At 37.4% G+C, this 23,929-nt stretch overlaps 1 protein-coding gene across 1 annotated transcript in view; it reads left to right on the plus strand.

Annotated features, from left to right (window-relative positions):
* LOC121862228 (Werner syndrome ATP-dependent helicase homolog) overlaps window positions 1–23,646 on the plus strand; it is a 64,458-nt gene extending 40,812 nt beyond the window's left edge. Inside the window, exons 6-9 of the mRNA XM_042360316.1 lie at window positions 2,744–2,855; window positions 3,619–3,726; window positions 16,444–16,640; window positions 23,436–23,646. Of these exons, the coding sequence (XP_042216250.1) occupies window positions 2,744–2,855; window positions 3,619–3,726; window positions 16,444–16,640; window positions 23,436–23,626 (608 nt within the window). The 3' untranslated portion in view covers window positions 23,627–23,646. The remainder of the gene's footprint in view (window positions 1–2,743; window positions 2,856–3,618; window positions 3,727–16,443; window positions 16,641–23,435) is intronic.
* Window positions 23,647–23,929: the final 283 nt, after the last annotated feature.

Below are 23,929 nucleotides of genomic sequence, written 5' to 3' on the forward strand. Positions count from 1 at the left end.
AACTAACAGACAACTATTACAGGACTTAAAAGTGCTCCAGGGTTCTTTTAACTTAAAAGAATTATTAAGGCCCTTAAAAGTTTTGTGTATGTACTATTAGTGCTTAACAGGAAAATGTCAATCTTAACAACTGTTTGTTAGCACTTAAAAAGTTTTGTGTATACCGACCCAGCTTTCTTGAACAGGTGGTTCCCCCTTTTAGTCCAGATCTTCGAGGGTTCACTATATAGTACTACTGTATATATGAAGGACAGTGTTTGTTTATCTGTTCACTATGCATGGATAGGGTTTTGAAGATACAGAAGTGTCCAAAAGGAGGAATTTGGGGGAGTTAGCCCTGAGAGGCTGGGTTCAGTGCCAGGAGCCATACAGTATGATAACAATTGCCTCACCGTTAGCACCCTTCCATATTTATGTAATGCAGAAAAGAAAAATCACTTCTTACCCTATCCAATGATTCACAAATCTAACTATAAATTGAAACATTTATATTATAACACAAACGTCATTTAAAAAAAAAGTAAATAATTTTTAAAAATTCAAAGAAAATAGATAAAAGAAATTAGAAATTATCATACAGGAGGTCACACAGGTACACTGGCACCATCTGGGTTACAGTCACTTGCTAGCTAAGAGATGTGCATGCACTTCTTGAACACAACCACATTTTTTTTTACTGTATACAGTACGGGTATATGTCACTGGGAGGCTCTTCACAATGTGAAGTTCACAGGCCACTTGATATGTCCTCTTATATGTGTCATGAGTGATCGCAATTTGATATGACACTCAAATATGACAGAGAGTACATGTACTGTAGGTACTTGTTTTCATGTATTATGTGTGGTAACAAGTTAATACGGTGTTAGCATGAGGGAGTCATCTGTCAGTCCAGCACTCTGTGGCTTTTTTAACAAATTTCTTACTTCTGACTCAGTGACTATGTATTTGTGTAAACAGTGTATTGAGGCATTACATCTTGAGTTGTGGGGGACCTGCCCTGTGCTCTTAAGTGGATTCACTTCATAACAGAGTAAGGTGAGTAAGGGAGCGTTGCTGTGATTCTCGCTATCTATCCCTCCTCCCTATGGGGTGGTGAGGTGAGTTGGATCTGGAGTGGTTATTCAGCTCTAAGTACTTTGTAACCATTGTTAATAAACAGGTCAGTGTCTCATGTTCCCAGCAAAACTCTTAAATCTCTCTCCCATTTTAGGATACCCTCTTACCAACTGGATATCCTCTGTGACCATGGTGTTTAACGTACTGTAATCTAATTTTCTAATTTTTTCAGATTATACAGGGAGTCTCATATATTGCACACAGTAGGAAAATTAATAGTCTTTTCAGGTGAGGGAATCATAACAATTTGATGAAGATTGGGTGAAAAGAACCATTTGAATGGACAATAAGGTCTCCAGACTTCACACCTTTTGATTTGTTCCTTTGGGGTCACCTAAAGTCTTTAGCCTTCCAAGATTGTTCAAAAAGCTTTTATGTCACATAAATGGTCCTCATTGACCAGTCTTTTTTAACTTATGATTTCTTCACCTGAAAAAGAGAAATATAAAAAAATATTGATTTTTCTATGGTGCATGAGCTATGAGACACCCTGTAGACCCCAGTCACATTTTTTTTTTAATGGGGATTAGCCCACCCGGGCACAGGTCTCTGACCCACATCGGGGCCTGGGGGGCCAAAATGTAATACTGTAGTAGTAATAATAATAATAATAATTCTTCATAGTACAGTACTGTAAATAAAATTTATAATAAAAAATACAAAATTTTAAATAAAATAATAAAATAATGATAATAATAATAAAAAATAATAAAATAATGATAATGATAATAATAATAATAATAATATTAATAATATTAATAATAATAATAATAATAATAATAATAATAATAATAATAATAATAAAGAACCATAAAGAAATACAAATATGAAAAAATATCAAAAGTGAAAAACGATATATGTATGTTGTGTTGTCAGTAGAAAGAGAAACAATTGAAACCTCGCAATTGTGTGTAAATGAGGCAGAAGTCAGATCGGCAAACTGGGACTTGGTCACAATTTTCGTAATGCCATATGTCAGCAGGGTCTACCATTAGACAACACATTATGCTTCTAATATTTTCCCAGGCAGTAGTACCTCCCTGTTTGTTAGCTGCCTACTACCTAGTGGGGACCTGGCCCAATTTGGGACCCTGGAGCTTGGGGTTATGACTTCTTGACTTGCTGGCTATACAGAGTTAATAATAATGAAGTGGGATATCAGGATCAATCCACTATTTATTATATTCTATCACTTTGCAGTGCGGTAATAGTTTTAAGGATGATTTCAAAACCCGCATTCATCTGCACAGCCAAACCAACAGATAAAGAATTTAGTTCACTTTTGCTGATGTGCTATGCAAGATGATCTCTGATTGGCACTCTTAATCTCTGTATGCAACCCTGGTTGGCTTGTCTTCTAGTAGAATTTTTTTTGGGAGGTTGCACAAAATTAGAATTCCTTTTGAAACTTAATACTGTACCTTGTTCTTGATTAACAGTTGTGTGATCCGTCTTTTTCTTAATTACGGGTACAGCATTCTTGCTCTGAGTTTTCTTAGGAATACACTGATAATTTTTGTAAGTGTAATATCTCTAATGTGTGATAAGTTACATAATTTTTCATTTACTTTATTTAATTTCTAATATAATGAAAAATAAGAAAACATTTATTTGTTCTTGCCAGCTGGTTTTGATGTTCTGACCACCCTGAACAACAGAGTAGGAATCTCCCTTTTTGCAGTTGATGAAGCTCACTGTGTCAGTCAATGGGGACATGACTTTAGGACTACTTACAGGTTTGTGAGAAGTGTGATGTTGTATGGCAATGAAACATTGACAGTTATAGAGGATGACATACACAGTCCAGTATAGGCTTGAGTGAACTGAAGTGACAATGGTCAGATGCATGCTTTATAATGTTGAGAGATAGGAAACCCTGTTCAAAGCAAAGAGGGCAGTTGGATATTGGAGTACATGTATTGGTGAGGTTTTGCTCAGAAGAAAGTAGAGATGGTTCAGGCATATGGAGAGAATGGAGGAGACCAATTGGGTCAAGAGATGAATGAGTTAGAATGTGAAGGGAAGGACAACTAAGGGTAAGGCAAGAATAACATGGAGAGGTTATGAGAAATGACCTCAGAGATAAAGAACCTGACAAGAGAGGTTACAAAAGATCATGTGGCTTGGAGGTCTGCCATCAGGTAATCAAGTTTAACCCACAGAAGTTTAGAAAATGGCTGTGAATGGTAGTGGTGATGGTTTGTCAAAGCTTATTAAAGTCTATACAGAACTATTGTTTAGGTTTTTGAGCGCTTATTTAAAAAAGACAGACCTGTACTGTATCACAACTGGAAGGTGGAGAACATTATTTCTTATTGAAAAAAAAGGGTGAATATTGCTTAACCTTTGCACTTGGCTCCATTACCAGTGTGCAATTTGGATGATTGATATTGGTGGTTGACTTATAAGTAAGGTAGAAACTCTGTACTTTCTATAAGGAATGAGTATTGGACATAGCAAATAAACAACCCATTGCCTGAGAATTAAATATTTTCTCAGGCGGCTTGGATCCTTGCGGAAGCACTTCCCGAAAATCCCAATACTAGCTGTAACAGCCACTGCAACTCATCGCGTACGCCAGGACATTTGTGCATCACTTGGACTAAGGTATGTTTCATGTTATACTCTTAATTTTATATTACATTGTGAATACGAAAAGGATATACACCCCTTGTACAGTACTGTACTGTAGTAGGGTATTATATTTGTCCATCTGTGTATCTGCATGTATGGCTTTACATTTGGTCATTTTGTGTTGAAACTTCAGTTGCATATGTACAGTAGCTAAAACACCTATCTGTGCAGGTGGGAGTCTATATGCTCCGAAATTTTACGTGTGACTAGTGACAGCCCTCATATACCAAAATTTATCGTCCATGGTCTCATATTGTTTCCCACAAAGTATGCACAGATAGTTGTTTTAGCTACTGTACATTGGTGGGTACTGCACTTTTATAAAATTTCAAAATAAAGTCATTATGACCTTGTTTAATAATAATAATAATAATAATAATTGACGGTTTATTGAAAAAGTTCTGCAGCCCGAAGGCTGAAAATATACATTGGACATAAATGACTTATTACATACATTGGTGGTTTAACAAAAGCCTTCATTAGAGAAAGGTGAAGGAACATACAGTGAACATACAGATTAATGTAGGTGTTGAACAGCAAGCTCGTAGTGTAGTAACTCCCTCCCAGATGGTGTTATGAGGGACCTCACGTGGTGTAGTAATTACCTCACAGATGGTGTTATGAGGGACCACGTGGTGTAGTAATTACCTCACAGATGGTGTTATGAGGGGCCTCACGTGGTGTAGTAACTCCCTCACAGATGGTGTTATGAGGGACCACGTGGTGTAGTAATTCCCTCACAGATGGTGTTATGAGGGACCACGTGGTGTAGTAATTACCTCACAGATGGTGTTATGAGGGGCCTGACGTGGTGTAGTAATTCCCTCACAGATGGTGTTATGAGGGGCCTGACGTGATGGTGTTATGTAAGTAATTCCCTCACAGATGGTGTTATGAGGGACCTGACGTGGTGTAGTAATTCCCTCACAGATGGTGTTATGAGGGACCTGACGTGGTGTAGTAATTCCCTCACAGATGGTGTTATGAGGGACCTCACGTGGTGTAGTAATTCCCTCACAGATGGTGTTATGAGGGACCTCACGTGGTGTAGTAATTCCCTCACAGATGGTGTTATGAGGGACACGTGGTGTAGTAATTCCCTCACAGATGGTGTTATATGAGTGAGGTTTGGTCCCAGGCCTTCCTATCGTAGACGGATTAACACATCGGTGGTTGTTGTTGGGTCTCGCGGGCCATTATCACTGGGTACCTGGGACCTCACTGTGTGAAGGTTAACTTGGGTGCGACTGTTACTGTTGAGTTGTTCTCACTGACTTAAGCACTGTTCACCACTGTTCACCTCTGTTTAACACTGGTTCCGTTCCTTTCCTAAATGAAATTGTAACTTCTGGCGAGAACTTGTTGATATTCCGGTGGGGAGGAGGGTTCAGGGGAGGGGGTTGGTATGGACCAACTTAACAGTTGACCTGGCTGCTCCGAGAGGAGCGCCAGGTACGTCTTGACCCTTCGGTGGTCAAGGATGGTGTTCAATTCTTTATAGTCAGCAAGTCTCGAGATTTTGTGGCTGAAATGTTAAAAAATATATAATGAGCTGCCAGGCCCAAGTTGTTATAGGTTTTAGGCTTTTCTATTTTCCAAAATTTTCAGGAAATCAAAGGATAATTTGCTAATTACAGCCTGAACAATTGAGGCAGAGCACTTCCGTGGGTGAGAGATTTCCGGTTAACCAGATGATTTTCTCGAACATGGATAAATCCCCCATCCCCGGAAATTCTTCTGGTTACTGGGAAAAGTTTCTAAGTGTCTAAACTGCACATCTTGCACAGACAGACACTAGCCCACATCATCAGAATGTTTCTGGGTGCTGGGGAAAGTTTACAAGAGTCTAAACTACCGGAGTCTGTAAAAGCAGTTCTAATTAAGTTAGAAACTCCATTTCTTTACTAGGATAATCCATAATAATTTATCTAAAAGTTTGGTTTAATAAATATATTTAAAAACAAAAAATCTATATGATACTGCAGTGAATGAAGCTGTGTGTTACAGCAAAGACTGGTATTTTAACTCCCATGGAGCTGTGGGGGATTAGTGGGTCTCCTGTAGCTGACCTGACTTGCTGCAATGTCAGGTGGAGGTAGGGTGGGTGATTAGTGGTCTCATATTACTTACCATCTGATGGAATGTCAGGTCACCCATTGTTGGATGAGGGATTAGTGGGTCTCATGACCTGAAGGTGTTTTGAATAAAGACAAAAGCTAAAGTACAGTATTTTTTAGGGGGATTGTGATAAGTGTAAGCATAAATGAGCAACGATGTATCCCTTCAACATTACGTTACACAACACTTTAAAACATGGAGTGAGAATGCAGAAAGGTGTGGGTAATTAGAGAGATGGAGTGGAAACGAGTGGTAACATGCACAGGTGTTGTCAAGCACTCCGCTCCTCAACAGCTGATCTTTTAATTTGCCACCACGCAGTCACACACTTGTGCATCAGTTAACCATGCATCAATTTATGTCATACAATATGGGGGGTGTGTGGTTGGTGTTAGGGTGTGATGAATAATAAATCGGCAATATTGTATCGTCAATGACAGTCGTTTGATGAATAGTAGCATACTACTATGGTCACTACTATTCATCAAACTACTATACTGTCATTAACAATAAAATATTGTTTATTTATTATTCATTAATTAATACCCCAACACAACAACATCACACACACATACATGCATGCATGCACACATATCTAGAGTTTACAGTCTTTTGTGTTAGCCACTGTGAATTGGAGGGAGGCAGGTAGCAGGCAGGGAGTGAGGGGGGCAGGGAGCAGGCAGGGAGGGAGGCAGGGAGCAGGCAGGCAGTGAGCAGGCAGGCAGGGAAGGGGGCAAGCTGGCACTGGCATTTTCACCAATGATTTTATTTACCTGTATTCATTATCATATTCTCGTAGGGTCAGCCTCTTAAGGTGTATGTTTTATCATTTATAATATAAAATGTTATACAATATAGAAAAAATACAATATATACAGTTGTACCCCACTTAACGCGGTCAATTGAACCCAGAGGGTCCCGCATTAAGTGAAATCCGCGTTAAGTGAACAACAGAACATATGGGATTAATTCCAATAGAAACCGGCCCGACCCCCAAACTCCACTTTTTGAAGGCACATACCTATGTTGTAGTAAAAATAACATCTTAATTTTATGATGGTACATGCACACAATTAATACTTAAGAGAAATAGAGAAATACAGTCGCCAAGTTAATGTCCATTCAAATAATGGACTCAACTCCCTCCCACTCTCACACTACACTGCCGGCTCTTCCCTCTCAGAGAAATTTTTGGGGGAAAACCACTAAATTTTAATAAATAATACCTCAAACTAAAGTTAGGATAATACAATTGACATTGCTGGATTCCTTGTAAGACCAGGAATATTTTGAATATAAATGTCATATATTTTGCACAAAAGATAACATAGTTACCTAGAGAAAAATTTTTATCTAAAATTTGTATGTTTAATGCAAAATATATGATGTTTATATTCAAAATGATCACCAAATTATAAGAATTCCAGCAATGTAAATTATATTCTGACCGGGTAATTTGTATGAATTTTATGAGCTAAAACAAATATCTTCAGTTAATAAAAAAAAAAATAATCTTCACGACACTATCTGTCAATCAAAGTACCCCACCTTGCCTCCCCCCCTCTTCCAACCGCGCGGTCAGTCCCAACCCTCCCCCCCACCCCCCACCAATCCTCCCTTCCAGAGTTTTTAACATTTAGTATTAAATAATACCTCAGATTAAAGTTAGGATAATATAATTGACATTGCTGGATTCCTTGTAAGACCAGGAATATTTTGAATATAAATGTCATATATTTTGCACAAAAGATAACATAGTTACCTAGAGAAAAATTTTTATCTAAAAATTGTATGTTTAATGCAAAATATATGATGTTTATATTCAAAATGATCACCAAATTATAAGAATTCCAGCAATGTAAATTATATTCTGACCGGGTAATTTGTATGAATTTTATGAGCTAAAACAAATATCTTCAGTTAATAAAAAAAAAAATAATTCTTCACAGGGTAACAGATGGTCGGTCGGTCCCTCCCTCCCCCCACCCCCCACCAACCGTCCCAAGGAGATGTGTGGGATAACCACTAAATTTTAATAAATAATACCTCAAACTAAAGTTAGGATAATATAATTGACATTGCTGGATTCCTTGTAAGACCAGGAATATTTTGAATATAAATGTCATATATTTTGCACAAAAGATAACATAGTTACCTAGAGAAAAAATTTTATCTAAAATTTGTATGTCTAATGCAAAATATATGATGTTTATATTCAAAATGATCACCAAATTATAAGAATTCCAGCAATGTAAATTATATTCTGGCCGGGTAATTTGTATGAATTTTATGAGCTAAAACAGGCAGTCAGGCAGGGTGGTGGGTGGGGCAAATCTAAAAATAGCGTCTCGAGCCGGACACTCACCGCGTATATGTGGAAAAAATCCGTGTTAAGTGAAAGTTCAGCTCTGGCAAGGCACCGCGTATATGATAAAACGCGTAAAGTGAAACCGCGTTAGGCGGGGTAATACTGTAATAAGTAATTTGACATAAAAATTACACGACAAACCAAATAATAAGGCAATTTTTTCACCTAAACTCCACTGGGAGGAGGGTGGGTGGAGGGTAGGCTTAGCCATTAACAAATTTCCACTTTTTTATTTAATCATTACACTGCTGATACATTTTAAAAATAAGTATTGTATAGTACTGTATATGAAGGGTACAGGCATTAATAAGCACATATTATTACAATTAACATATCTTTATGAATTCAATAAAAAAAAAAAAAAATTAGTTAAAGTTGGAATGGCAGGGGTGGAGAGGAGTGGGAGATGAAACTTTTTTGGGGTGAACGGTCAGTTTCTCCCCCCACCCCAAAGGTCTCTTCCACTTCCCCTCCTCACAGCACTACCACTCTCCTTCTTACTCCATACTGACTTTTAAAATGTTATGTAATGTTATGTTGAAGGGATATAGTGCAGGTATTAAATAAAAGAAAAAATATGATATATAATTTGTATAATGATAAGAACATCTGTGGTAAAATTAACAAAATCGAACAACCCCTTCTGGTTCCTTATAAATTACCGACGAATGAATTACTGTATAGGAATAAAATATGAATGATTTTAAGATACTGTACAAATTTACATTTGGTGTATAGCCAGGGAGAGGAAGGAGGTGAGGAGGGAGGACAACTCACTTCCTCCATCTTAGCTGTCCGCCATCCCTTTATAACAACAGTACAGTGAGTTCTGCTATAACGCGTGTTTTGATAACGCGAATTTGCTCTAACGCGATTTATGAATTAGGAACGATATTTGTATAACGCGAACGCTTGTTTGCTATAACGCGATTTTTGCTTACTATTTCTCCAATTTTGTGGTACAGTGGGGTATGCTATAACGAATCTAATTGGTTCTAGAACCTTGTTCGTTATAGCATTCGTTCGTTATAGGATTAATCCGTTCCAGGCCCCCAAATACAACCACTTAACACTGAAAAATATAATATAAAATTGTAAAAATTGTAAAAAAGTGCATAAATATGCATCTAAACCCCTGAAATAAAGAATATCATTAATATTTGTAATAAAAAAAAATAAATTAGAAAAAAAAAAAATTTAAATAATGTGAATATAGTAAAGAAGAATATCAACAAGAAGCGTTCTGGTGATAGAATTCCCGGTGATGATCGTAAAAGAAAGGATATAACACTTGAAGAGAAGCTCGATTTTATCAACCTCAAAATCACCCTTCTCCCCCATCAAGTAAGGTGTTACATTTACTGTATGATTTCATTATTAGATATGAATGTAACATTTATTTAGACTGTGCTATCCTTTGTGTTAGGCTAACTACTAAATTTTTTCGATTTCGAGTAATCTGCACCTAACCCTATTTTCTCCATAAGCCCTGTTATTTCTATTACGCGATTTTCTATAACACGATATTTTACAAGAACACAATTATCGCGTTATAGCAGAACTACCTGTATGTAATTCACCGTAATTCCCATATTATTTGGGTTCATTTGGTGCCGGGTTAGTAAAACATTATCAAACAATTATAAACTGTCCCCCAGATATCCCACACTTAATCCCAGATAAACTATTGCTCTGTAGTATATTATCAGTCTCTTGTTTACACCGCTCTCCCCAATACTGTACAGTAAAGATGCCAGCGCTCGCCATCTCACGCGCCGTTGTTTTCACTGCTCAAGAGGGTTGGTGGTTTACCGATGGCAGGTCAATGGGTAAAGAAAACACTTAAATTCACTATGGTAATTTTAACTGCCAATCAGACGGTTAGAGGATGAATAATACTTCTCACGTCGTACACGAACATTATAATTCGGTCAAACCTGTTGAATACAATTCATTTAGTATTTCAAGTAAGTCATACATAGGCACTCTTACATAAATGTTTAATCCAATATATATTAACATAACAATCATGGCTATGTAATTAGTCTAACACAAAAACAATGACACAGTCTACCTGTGTACACAATAAGTACTAGTTAAACTTACGTGTTGAAAGTCTAGAGAGAAGCCAGGGTAGGTGTTGACTCTAAGATATGGGTAGCTATACTGAAATGCCCACCCTATAGCCTGGTCCCCTGGCTGGTCAGCTATGGCTGAGTCAGGTGATTATAATTATACATAAACAAACTCCCTTCACACCCTCCAACCTCCTTCTGGGCCTCTCATCTTCAACCATCTCAACACTCTACATTGTGAGTTACAGCCTAACATAACATTTGTTTATATGTCATCATAATTATGTACCGCTTGCGGTAACAGTAATGATATTTTTAAATAAATTGAGCCAAAAAGGGTAAAACATAAGGGTTAAAAGTGCAAAAAGCTCTGTTATTGGTTGTGACATCACTTGCTGTGGCGAGCCACAGACCATGAAGCAGCCAGCTGTGGAATATGTGTTGTTACCACATAAATACAGGACTTGTGGCCATATACAATGTTCAAGCAAAGGACAAAGTGTCGTTGGTGCTTCGTGCCAATGTGCAAGAGTACCGACAATTCATCACAGTACCGAAAGATAAGAAGATAAGAAAAAAATGGAGACTTGCTGCTTGATAACACTTCCCCATGACAGAATCCAGCACCTACTTTAAACAATAAGACACATTATATCTACGGTATTTATGTCGCAAAACATTTTTCGATCGCATAAGAAAATACAAGTCATATGTTAGGCTAGGTTAAGTTTGGGTATGATGAGTTATGGTTAGCTTAACATACATTGGTAAGGAGGGGGGTAGTAACTCAAAACTAGTGATTTCCGATATAAATGAAGGTCTAAATCGTTCATAACACATCGCAAACCATCAGAAAAAACAATCATAGTCTGCATGTCTAAGTACGGGGATGACCAAAACTTAAAATTTACCCAATATAGCCGATCTCGAATCTAAACACCAAAATACTTATGGTAATTAAAGAAAAATTTTACCCATTAATTATTATTAATGATGATATATCCCAGTGGTTCATTAGTGAATCATCAAAACAATAACAACACAATGTTGTCATGTTTACCTAGCATCAGGCATTATCAAAACAAAGTCCAGACAATCTCATTACTTCTTAATTTACTCGTATCTCCATCTAGTACTGATATACTCTGTAAATGCACTGAAAATAAAAGAGAAAGTCTACTAGGGAAAAGTACATGACAGCTGAGCTGGTGTGAACATGGGAGTTTTTAGTCCGAGAGTTTTTAATCCAAAAGAACATAAGAATGGAGGAAACTGCAGCGGGCCTATTGGCCCATACTGGGCAGTCCCATTTACACCCAACCCCTATCGCTCATATATCCATCCACCCTATGTTTGAAGCTGCTTTTCACAGCACATTTTTTCACTTGCGAAATGTCCATGATTTAGACCATAAAAAAAACACCCTTAAAACTTGCCCATACTGGGCAGTCTCATTTACACCCAACCCCTATCTCTCATATATCCATCCACCCTATGTTTGAAGCTGCTCTTCACTGTACATTTCTTCACTTACGAAATGTCCATGACTTAGACCATAAAAAAACATCCTTAAAACTTACCTGAACGTGGCATTTGGGGTATGAAGAGGCCATCCTTTCCAAAGATCCTTTCTACTACCTCCGACTGCAGCAATGAGTTTGAAGGGAGTGACGTCATTGCAAATGGCGGCCCTTTTTCTAGAGAAATAAACTTATCTTGACTATTATAGCAGGACTTTAAGCTTTTATTACAAATTATATACTGTATACCATGTCACTCCACGAACGTGTCAGAGTGTATTTCTTGTGTTTACCCAGAACCGTCAACTCGTCCATTGTAAAGTACTGCACAAGAAACTACACAAAAATAGGAGCAAGCAAGAGATGAACATTTTAGAGTGGCTGGTGACAAAGAAGTAATGAACTAAGTATGTCCTGATGCCAGCCTGGGATTGGGGGGGGGGGGTCATCTATGAGATGCCTCAGCCTATCACAGATATCCCATGAGGTCACATGATAGCATTAACCAATCATAGCACATGAGCCTACGACATAAGTTATTCAAGTGTCTTCCAAGCCTCCCCCCACCCACGCACAGAGGACCCAGGAGTATGACGCAATATTTCGCCATTTACCACGAATCTTGGTTCCCAGGCCCGTACCAAAAAAAGTGTGTGGTTATTTTCTTGCCAGTTTCTTCTGATGTTGCTTTATTTCATCCTCTGAATTAGTTCCTAGACCCAGAGTGGAAAAATTGCACCATTACCCATGCAGTCTTCCCACCCCACACACCCAGCACGTTAGGAAGCAGCTAAGCATGATGCAATCTTTCCCGATGCTCAGAACCTTTGTCCCGAAGCCTGGAGCAGAAAGGTTTGGAGATATTTTTTCGGCATTTTCTCAGATTTTCAGGTAGCGCATTATTTCGTAATCAGAATTTGCTCCCACACTTGGAAATAAAAATTTGGAGAATAATTTCAGACTTTTTGGGGGGATTTTCAGAAAATTCTCTTGATTTTCAACCTCGGCTAACGGAGATATTACTGTACAGTATAACAATTCCTGACATTGCTGTTAGGATGACCACAAGTAAACATTAAAGGTGAAATTTAAAGATGGACTTGATTTTTGTGTTAAGGATGTTTAACCCTTAGGTGATGGTGGCTTTTTACATAGACTACAGTACTCTCGATTTAACGGAGCCAGATGTAACGAACTCTCTATTTAGCGGAAGGAATTTTTCCGTTATTTTTCAGTTGCTTTAGTGAACTAGTTTGCTAAATAGAGATTAATTCCGTTAATATGCTAACACCTACGGAGACACCGCAGACACATGATATGTATATAGAAATTAAAACATTGTCCTTAATTGTGGGTGTTGCTTTAAATCAATAATCTTAAATTGAATCGCTTTAAATCGATGTTCTACTGTACCACAAACACCTTGTGCACGTGTTGGTGATTCAATCCTACCCGGGACATACCGTATATACTCGTCTATAACCCCACTTCGTATATAGGTCGACCCCGATTTTATGACCAAGAAATCGTTAATTTATGATATTCCTCGTTTATAGGTCGACCCAAGTTTTTGAGGGTAAAGGAACAACAAAACCTTCAGAGAAACACTACGTCCTATAAACTTGTTTACCATTTATTATCACGACACTTTACACTGAAACGCGGGTAGTTTCAACAAAAATATTGTATATTTCCATTCAAGTATTTATTCAAGTCAATTAGGAGGGAATATTATTGTAATACAACAGTTTTTTAACTAAACCATTCGAAAAGTGATTACGGTAACATCTTTTGAACGAAAGAAAGCCAAAGTCATTGTTTTCATCACGATTTTATCCCACTTTCCACTGTAATACGTATGTCATTTCAGCAAAAAATATTACATTTTCGTGAATGTATTATATCAACCACAGTATGAATAGAATATCATTGTAATATAACAGAATTTTAACCGAAAACTATTAAATAAACGTATAACATCTCGAGAACATCGGAAGCTTAGGTAAAGTCTTTTGTTTTCGACATGTATTTTATCCTATTTTACATTGAAATACATCACGTTTCAGCAAAACTACTATTTATTTCCGAGAATATATTTATTCAGGCGCAGTTTAGGTAAAATATACGTGTGATGTAACAGTTTTTTAACTGAAAACGATTCGAAAAACACGTGTACCCTTTAGCCCTGTTCAAGGAGAGGACTGGGAGAAGCTGTTTGGTGCTGCAGACGATGACAAAGAAAATGATTTTGATGGATTTTAATGAAAATATTCAGAAATATGGTATCGTAATATTTATTCAAGTCAATTAGGATATTATTGTAATACAATACAACAGTTTTTTAACTAAACCATTCGAAAAGTGATTACGGTAACATCTTTTGAACGAAACAAAGGGAAAGTCATTGTTTTCATCACAATTTTATCCCACTTTCCACTGTAATACGTATGTCATTTCAGCAAAAAATATTACATTTCCGTGAAGGTATTATATCAACCACAGTATGAATAGAATATCACTAATATAACAGTATTTTAACCAAAAACTATTAAAAATACGAGTAACATCTCTTGAACATCGGAAGGTTAGGTAAAGTCTTTTGTTTTCATGTAGTTTATCCTAATTTACATTGAAATACATCACGTTTCAGCAAAACTACTATTTATTTCTGAGAATATGGAAATGTAATATTTTTGCTGAAATGACGTACGTATTATAGTGGAAAGTGGGATAAAATCGTGACAAAAACAATGACTCTCTTTCTTTCGTTCAAAAGATGTTACCGTAATCGCTTTTCGAATGGTTTTCAGTTAAAAACTGTTATATTACAATAATATTCTATCCTAATTCACTTGTGATGTAAAAGTTTTTTAACTGAAAACGATTCGAAAAACACGTGTACCGTCTAACTGATACGGCAGAGCCCTGGTCGCGAAGGCTTTGTGTTTGCATCGGCCCTTCTTAAGCAGCTTTTAATTTTAGCGTACGTTGAAATTGTGTTTACCGGTGTATTCTTATTTTCTTGCTTCTTATTTTCCAGAAATATGACAAGTTTTTATATAATACAATGTTACGGTACTTTTAATTTACAAGTATTCATTTTTAAAAATACAGAAGACACCAAACAAATACTAGTACGGATATTTGCGTGACTCTCCCGCCAAAAAAGACCAAACAGCTGGTACTCTCTCCCTCAGCCCTACCAAAAATAGCCCAACATCTTTCTTGTTTATTCTCTTCCAATTTCTCACTTTAACTGGTATTTTTTACTTCATATTGCCTACATCAGATAAACTACAGTAATTGAGGTTAGATATTGTTATAAATTTGATTACCGGGTCCTGGCAGGTACCGTTAGAACCACCTGACCCTACCAACAGTGTTGCAAGTCAGACAGCATTTTTTTTTTTTACATTTTTGGTGTCTCCATTTGTTAATTTTTTTTCTGTGGGGTTTGCACAATAGTATACTGTTTTACCTACAGTATTGTAAAACGATTTGGGAAAAGAAATACTCGGTAACTTAAAATTTTAAAAGGAAAATTTTGAAACTGGCAACTGTGTGTAGATGACCTGACTCACATCATATTGATGTTTCAAATTTAATTAACAAAAATTTATGTATCTATAAATAAACTTTTAAAAATGAATACTTTATGTTCTACATACTCCTGTGCATACCATACCATGCATTTGGCTACTTTGGGCTTGCTATGATGACGCAAGAGATCTGCCCTGGCAACTGTACCGACACTCACAGCGGGTGGTGCGTTGGTGCATCGTTTCCATTGTTTACTGGTAGTTACTGGTAAATATTTTTCAACCTAACGAAACTATTACCCGTATAGAGGTCGACCCCCAACTTTTTGCCCAAAAATTTGGTCTTAAGAACTCGTGCTATACACGGGTATATACGGTATGCAACATGTGGAGAAGCACTTCTACCTCACTTTCCTCCTGGTCTTTAAGCACTTCTATGTTAATGACTTGTTTGTCAGTATCCATGAAGCTGACACATGAGCTATCATTTCCAAATTTACTTAGTGAATCTACCAGTTCTTCAATCTCATTCCCATGTTCTGATTCCCCTAATATTTTACTTTTTTCTGGGTTTCAAAGCTTTACCACTGTGGCAAGGAGTCTTCCTGCATGACAACTTATTGGAATTGCCTAATACAATACAGTACTTACTATACGACGACAAAAAATACCACTGGTGGAAGGATGGCTGTGGGGATGGACCAACGTGATGATGGTTTTGTCACAAGTCACAATAAATCACTCAAGCAGAAATTGAGTGCCAACTTTAAATAAAAATTATGGCACGGAAAGATCCTGGCTTTCGTATACAGCATACAGGAGGTAGATGATCACTGTTATTGTGAGACAAAAGGCACTCATTATCTGTTTACGATCTTTGTTGTTTAAGGGTTAATGTCCACTAAAATTAAATTGACCCAAATTTCATCCTTCATATGAATGAAACCCAGGATCACTTGCTTGTGAGGAGAGTAACCTAATCACCACATTACTGGAATATTAGGTTAACATACTATATTCTTTACTAATGAATGCCATTTGCTTATTCCTGTTATTTCTTCTACACTCAGATCACCAGAGGTGACCATCACAAGCTTTGACCGACCTAATCTCTATTTAGAAGTGAAGCCCAAGATAAAGGATATTCTAGCTGACATTCTACCTCTCATGACCAAAGGTCCAAATGGAAAATATTCTACAGATGGATCCACCATTATTTACTGTCCGACTAAGAAAACAACAGATGATATAACTTTAGCATTAAGAGGTTAGTGCATAATAATATAATTGTTAAAAATTACTTTGGAGTCGACAGAAGCTCTGCATAGTTTTTTTCACTGTGACTTCATTTTCATTTTTCCTTGTTTATGGTGTCTTCAAGTTATGATATTTAATGTTTGTCACATTTTGTAGAATCCAAAAGAATATTCTGTATTTAGAATTTTTTGCTCTGCAACTTCTTCAATTAAATTTTTCATTTTGTCTCTTAAGGTTCTGTTATATACAAAAGAGATTCTTATTTTTTACCTGCATTACAAAGCTTCGTGATAGTGGTGGTTAAACTATAATCTATAGCTTTGTGTATCAGAGAAGATAAGTAATAGAAGGTTGTGGGTGATATCTCCACTAAACTGAATCCTTAGGCAGATTGGATTTAGCCTCACATAGGGGTAGAGGGACCTGATTGCTGTCATATAAACACTGTAAGACTAAGGGTATGGCATTGGACCACCATGAATGGAAACAAGGTATGTCAGCCTAATGGACTGTTGGCAAGCAGTTATGAGACAAGTCTGCTAAGTTAGCAGGCACTTTAGAGTCTACAACTGTCTGTTATAGTTATTATGGATTCAAAGCACGATAATTTTGTGGAGTTTAAGGTTTAGGATTAAACATTGTTTCTGCCAAGGGAGAAGGGAAAGTGGGGGATTGATCTCCCCTCAGGCTTACTAAGTGAGGTCTGAAAGTAATGTGTATTGTACCAAAAGAAATTGTTGAAATGAACTCCTCTCGGGGTATGAAACCTTAGGAATGATTTTTAAACTTAACCAGAATTTTTTATTAGAATCCATTGGTTAACTGCATCATATATATTAATAATTCACTTAAACATTGGACATTGTCTACTATGGTTGAACAAAGAGAGGTACCCAACCCATATCAACAAGCTCATAGGCATAGACATACTGTAGGAGGTGGGAGTTCTGGAGGGTCCTGGATCTCCAGTCAAACTTTGTGTCGGGTCTATCTTACCTCACTTTATTGGGTCCATCACATCATGTCAATGAGAGAAAAATTAAATAGGGAGGAAAACTACTACCAAGAAGTGAAAGTCTTCATTTATAACACTCCACACTCCCTCTGCTTCTATCACTATCATATTTTATGACTTGGACTACTGATTTTTGCTCAGCCCTACCCTAGAGAAATTTCTGCAGGTGCTAATGTGCTAGTTCAATAATTTTAGGTTAAGGAAATGTTGATCTGAGGCTCTGAGTGGCGTCTTTCTTCTCGGGTCCAAACACCTGGACCCCTAGAGACTACTGTACATATCCTGTTTGCCCATGCTCACAGATACCTGGTTTGCCTCATACGTTAATCTTCATCATCACCCAGTGAAGACAATTTTGCTTTAGTAGTATTTTCTTACTGCACAATGATGTAATGCTGTTGGTATAAAAAGAAAACAAATAATTTTTTTTTGCTAATTTGTAGTGGAAATCCTTATTGGATTTAATATACTGTATTGTAGTACTGTACTCTAGTTGCTGTAAGAGAGAGGGTGTTAAACACTCAATTAGAAAATAAGGTTCCAGTGTTGCAAAGACACTCTGAAGAGCACCTTATTAGAAGCAACTCCAGATAAATTGAATGGTTAATGTAGGGATCTGGAAATAGGGATAACTTGAGGTAATAAGAAATACTGTAGGTAATACCTGTACAAGTGTGTACAAAAAGCATAAAATGTAAACTCAACTGAAACTGCATTTTGAAATTCTTACATTCATATGTTTTAGTAGAATTCTTGTATGATCAGTGTTAAAAGGTTATAAAAAATAGGAAATTATTCAATCCCTGAGCTAAGCTGGTGTAAAGTGACTTACCGCACTCTCTTTTTCATCCTGTTGGGAACTAAGTGGCAGGAATGTCCAGAGCCATTATGGGACAATTTATGTTTACCATAGAATTGATCTAATTTAGACCAAAGTTCAGATGGAGCTCTGGGTTCTGGTAAGAGTAGCATATTAGATTACAAGTGAAGGGGCAAGTAAGTGAAGTATACCATATTAACAGGGTTTTGAATAAATTCTGCTCCATCACTGAATTGAAGAAGCCAACAGGAAAATCAGAAAAAAAAATAGAGAGGGTTAGTGAATTTGGAAAAACGAGAAATTAAAAGACTGTAGATGTGTAGAGTTAGTTAGGCTATTCACCCAGTTGGGTGAGGTTGTGGTATCTCCCATGTGGGATTAGGTCACTAAACTGTTAAGTTAGATGAGTGTTAAGAGCCTGGGCTAATGGTGAGATCTCTTCTTAGTTATCTGTGCTGTCCCCAGTTTATTAACCATTGCTCATTAATTAATTATGTATAGTTACATATTAAATTGCATGAAATTATATACAGTAATACCCCGTTTTACACGGTTTCACTTTCCGCGATTTCTCATTTACGCGGTACCTTGCCAGAACCGGACTTTCACTTTCCGCGGTGCATCTACTCATATATGCGTGAAGTATAATTTTTTTTTTTTTTAGCTCATAAAATTCATACAAATTACCCGGCCAGAATATAATTTACATTGCTGGAATTCTTACAATATGATGATCATTTTGAATAGAAACATCATGGATTTTACATTAGACATACAAATTTTAGATTTAATGTAATAATTTGGTTTACACAAAGCAAGTATTTTATCTTTTGTGCAAAATATATGAAGTTTACATTCAAAATATTCCCTGACCTGCACGGAATCCAGAAATGTCAATTATATTATCCTAACTTTAGTCTGAGTTATTATTTATTACTAAAAATGTAAATTACTATTTTCTCCCAAAGCTTCTCTGGTAGGGAGGGAAGGTGGGGGGAGGGAGGGAGGGACCGACCCAGCTAGGGCCGAGTATTTTGATTGACAGATAGTGTCCTTGAAGAATATTTCTTTGTTTATTTAATGAAGATATATGTTTTAGCTCATAAAATTCATACAAATTACCCGGCCAGAATATAATTTACATTGCTGGAATTCTTACAATATGATGATCATTTTGAATATAAACATCATGGATTTTGCATTAGACATACAAATTTTAGATCTAATGTAATAATTTGGTTTTTTTCACCCAACATTTCTCTGGTAGGGAGGGAAGGTGGGGGGTGGGGGGAGGGTTGGGACTGACCAACCATCTGGCGCGGTTGGAAGAGGGGGGGAGGCAAGTTGGGGTACTTTGATTGACAGATAGTGTCGTGAAGAATATTTTTTTTTTATTAACTGAAGATATTTGTTTTAGCTCATAAAATTCATACAAATTACTGGACCAGAATATAATTTACATTGCTGGAATTCTTACAATATGATGATCATTTTGAATGTAAACATCATGGATTTTGCATTAGACATACAAATTTTAGATCTAATGTAATAATTTGGTTTACACAAAGCAAGTATTTTATCTTTTGTGCAAAATATATGAAGTTTACATTCAAAATATTTCCTGACCTGCAAGGAATCCAGAAATGTCAATTATATTATCCTAACTTTAGTCTGAGGTATTATTTATTACTAAACGTTAAAATCTAGTGTTTCACCCAATCATTTCTCAGAGAGGTAGGGGCCAGTGAGCTGGGAAGAGGGGGGGGGATTTGAGTCCATTATTTGAATGGACATAACCTGGCGACTGTATTTCTCTTAAATATTAATTGTGTGAGCATACCATCATAAAATTTAGATGTTATTTTTACTACAACATAGGTATTGTGTCGGAAAAAGTGGAGTTTGGGGGTCGGGCCAGTCTCTATTGGAATTAATCCCATATGTTCTGTTGTTCACTTTACGCTGTTTTCACTTTCCGCGGTACCCTGTGGGTTCAATTGACCGCGTAAATCGGGGTACTACTGTATTTTGTATAGTTAACTACGTAGGAAAGTTTCTTGTCAATCATTTGTGTGTCCTTATGGCGATCTCTTAGCTAAGGCAGTTTAGGGGAATTGCTACATGATGGCTCCCTTACAGTGTAGAAGGGTGTTGTTTTCTTACTCCTTCAGGTCTGTCTGACTCCTCTACTGTTTCCTTCTTTGATTCCAACAAAAGCTTTTGTGACCTTGTCTTCAGTTTTACAAATTATGTGTGGATATTTTGGGTTTCATTACCTCTTTTGATGAAGGTTGATTTGACCCTCTAGAAACTTCCCTGTGGCAGCAGTGGTGAGGGAGATAAAGGGACAGTGTTGTTTTGACAGCTGACGCTCGTGGTCACTACGCACTTAGTGGCCATTTTCTGCTTGCCTGTATGTCCGAGATGGTCAGTAATGCAGATATTTACTGATCATAATACTTATTTGCTATAAATAATTCATTTAGAATATTATATTTGCATTATTTTTCATAAAAGTGCTCGGCAACACACACGCAGTCGGTCGACAGGCTGTCTTTGTGTTTGGTAGAGCAAGTAATGCATAAATTAATAATAATTCCACAAATAAATACATTTATAACATAATCATAGCATTATTTTCCAGTAATACTACTCTACAATACAACTACACTACTTTTAGCAATATTTCTTTGATACAACATGATAAAATGGACAAGCATTGAAAATGAAACAAACAAAAGTAGGTATAATCATGCTCAGGAAGCTTCCCTGTGACTGAGCGTGTGGCTTGACAGGCAAATAGTCACACTGGAACCTGATAACCTGTGCTGGGCATTTAAACAGTGACAGGAAAAGGTTTGCTTTTCGGAACGTCACCCGAGGTGCGCTAGTCAGGCGTTTCGGTATGTCACCCGGGGCGTATGGGTTAAACGAGGAATAGCCCACCCGGGCACAGGTCATCGACCCACAACGGGACCTAGGGGGAAAAAAAATAAGAGTAAAAAAAATTTAAAATAGAAAAGAAAAACATTATATTAATCTACACCACGAAGATGCCGGAAAACCAGCTTCTTGAAGTGAGACAGATTGTATGAGTATGGAAAGACGGAAGAAGGCAGAGCATTCCACAGTTTGGCTGTGTGAGGAAAGAAGGATGTGCTATAATAGGTTATTCTAGTGTGATTAACATCCACAGAGAAATTGTGGGGACCGCGGGCAAGACGAGTGTTATGAGCCCTCGTCCTTGCCGGCGGTACACAGGATGCCAAATTCACCGAACATTGCCCGTTAAAGTACCTGTAAAAGAGAGAGAGAGTTAAGTAATGTGACGGTTAAGAGAAAGGGAAGAAAGATTAATTATCAACTAAAGGAGGAGAGTCAATTAGATGAAATGCCTTTGATTCCACCTTATCTAACAGTTGGACAGAAGAAGAGCCACCCCAGATATGAGAGCAGTACTCCAAGTTAGGATGAATGAATCCCTTGAAGCAACTGCTCAGGAGTAGAGTAGCTATGGCATCTGTACAGCATTCCCAGCTTTCAGGAGGCAGCTTTAGCAATGTTGTGGATGTGTGGCTTCCATGACATATTAGAGGAAATGGTGAGGCCTAGCATATCTGTTTTAGAAGTTGGCAGATTGATTGCATCCTGAAATGTTATTGGTGGGAGATAATCTAATTTGGAAAGTGTAATTGGTAAATACTTATTGAATTTAACCAAGTTTCTACCTCCCCATTCGGAGATGCTGCACAGATCCGCATTGATAGATGTAATGATATCATCTCTAGAAAATGATCTAGTTCGAGAATTAGGGGGAAGGGGAAAATGTGAAGAAGAGTGAAGAGTAGACTCATCAGCATAAGAATGGATAGAATTAGTCTTAGTGTGAAGTAAATCGTTGATAAAAAGAAGGAAGAGAGTAGGTGAAAGAACAGAACCCTGTGGGACACCACTATTGGTAGAGAAAGAGTGAGAGATTGATCCCTCAACAACAACTGCCATGGATCTGTTCTCAAGGAAGCTAGAAATTAGAGAACAAAGTGGGGGAGAGAAACCATAAGAGGGAAGTTTAGAAAGCAGACTTGTGCCATACCCTGCCAAATGCTTTGGAGATGTCGAGGGCCATGACAAAAGTTTCCCCATAATCCCTAAGAGAGGATGACCAAAGATGGGTGCAGTAGGAGAGCAGATCACCAGTAGATCTCGCCTGGCGAAAGTCATACTGGTGATGTGACAAAAGAGAATGGTGTTCAAGGTGACGAAGAAAATGAGTTTAAAATAGTTTCGAAAAATCTTAAAAAGGGATGAAGTTAGGGTAATGGGGCAATAGGTAGAGGGATTGGAATGGTCACCCTTCTTTGGGATGGGCTGAACCAAGGCATGCTTCCAAGAAGAAGGAAAAGTTTGGCTTTTGAGGCAAAGGCAAAAGAGGTGAGCAAGCTCAGGGGCCAGAATTTCAGAACACGAGGGGATATTCCGTCCAGTCCATGCACCTTACTCACATCCAACCTGGATAATACACCAGCAACCCTACGAGTGGAGATTGTAGGAAAGTGCATATGGTGTGGCAGCTCCTTGGTTTGAGGTTTATGAATGTCTTTTACTAATTGGCAGTTTGCTTAACTTTTTGGTCCCTGCAAAATTTACTTACTGGAAGATTTGTGCTCCTAATTCCTGATGCCACTGGATCTTTGAGCTGTATCGCCTTCTGTAGATGATCTAGGCAACACTAAGGAGCTGCATAGTTTAGGGCAATAATCTGTCAGCCTACTTTTATAAGTAAAGGGACAGACCTCTTATAAGGTGTTTTGTTGTGCAATACAGTACAGTACTTGCAATTGTTTTTTCACCCCTTACCTAATTTATAGCTGTATTCAGGAGTTATTCAAGGCAGGTGTGACTGAAATCAAAACTTGATCGTTGTTAATTAGAGTATTGTAGTTTTGGAATGACTTTGGTCTTTTTTACAGGTGTAGGAATAAATTGTGAGAAGTACCATGCTGGAATGACACCAGAGCAGCGCAAGAAGTCTCATGAAACATTTGTGTGCGACAAGGTGAGTCAAAGGTACTTTAATGTTGAATTGATAAAAAGATCACACACCACTGTATTGGTCTGCTGTATTTATGTAACCAGGAAAGTCAGCTATTATAGAGAATGAATTTTCTGTAATATTCCTACAGTGGTCCCTCGGTTAACGAACACAATTCGTTCCAGAAGGTCGTTCGTTAACCGAAAATTCCGTTAACCGAAACCATTGTTTCAATGGGATTTTGGGTAATTGGTTCCAGCTCACCGAAAATTACATACAAACTAAAAATAAATGCAGTAAAGTACACTTACTTTGAGGTGTGCATGTAGAAGGCTCCTGGTTGATGATGATGATGATGATAGGAATTAGAAGTGGGGGGTGGAGGAGAAGGGAGAAGTGAAGGCAGTGGTGTGGAAGAGAAGTCATCCCATG

This window comes from Homarus americanus, unplaced genomic scaffold (genome assembly GCF_018991925.1).
Source record: "Homarus americanus isolate GMGI-L3 unplaced genomic scaffold, GMGI_Hamer_2.0 scaffold1225, whole genome shotgun sequence".
In the NCBI taxonomy this organism is placed as follows: domain Eukaryota; kingdom Metazoa; phylum Arthropoda; class Malacostraca; order Decapoda; family Nephropidae; genus Homarus; species Homarus americanus.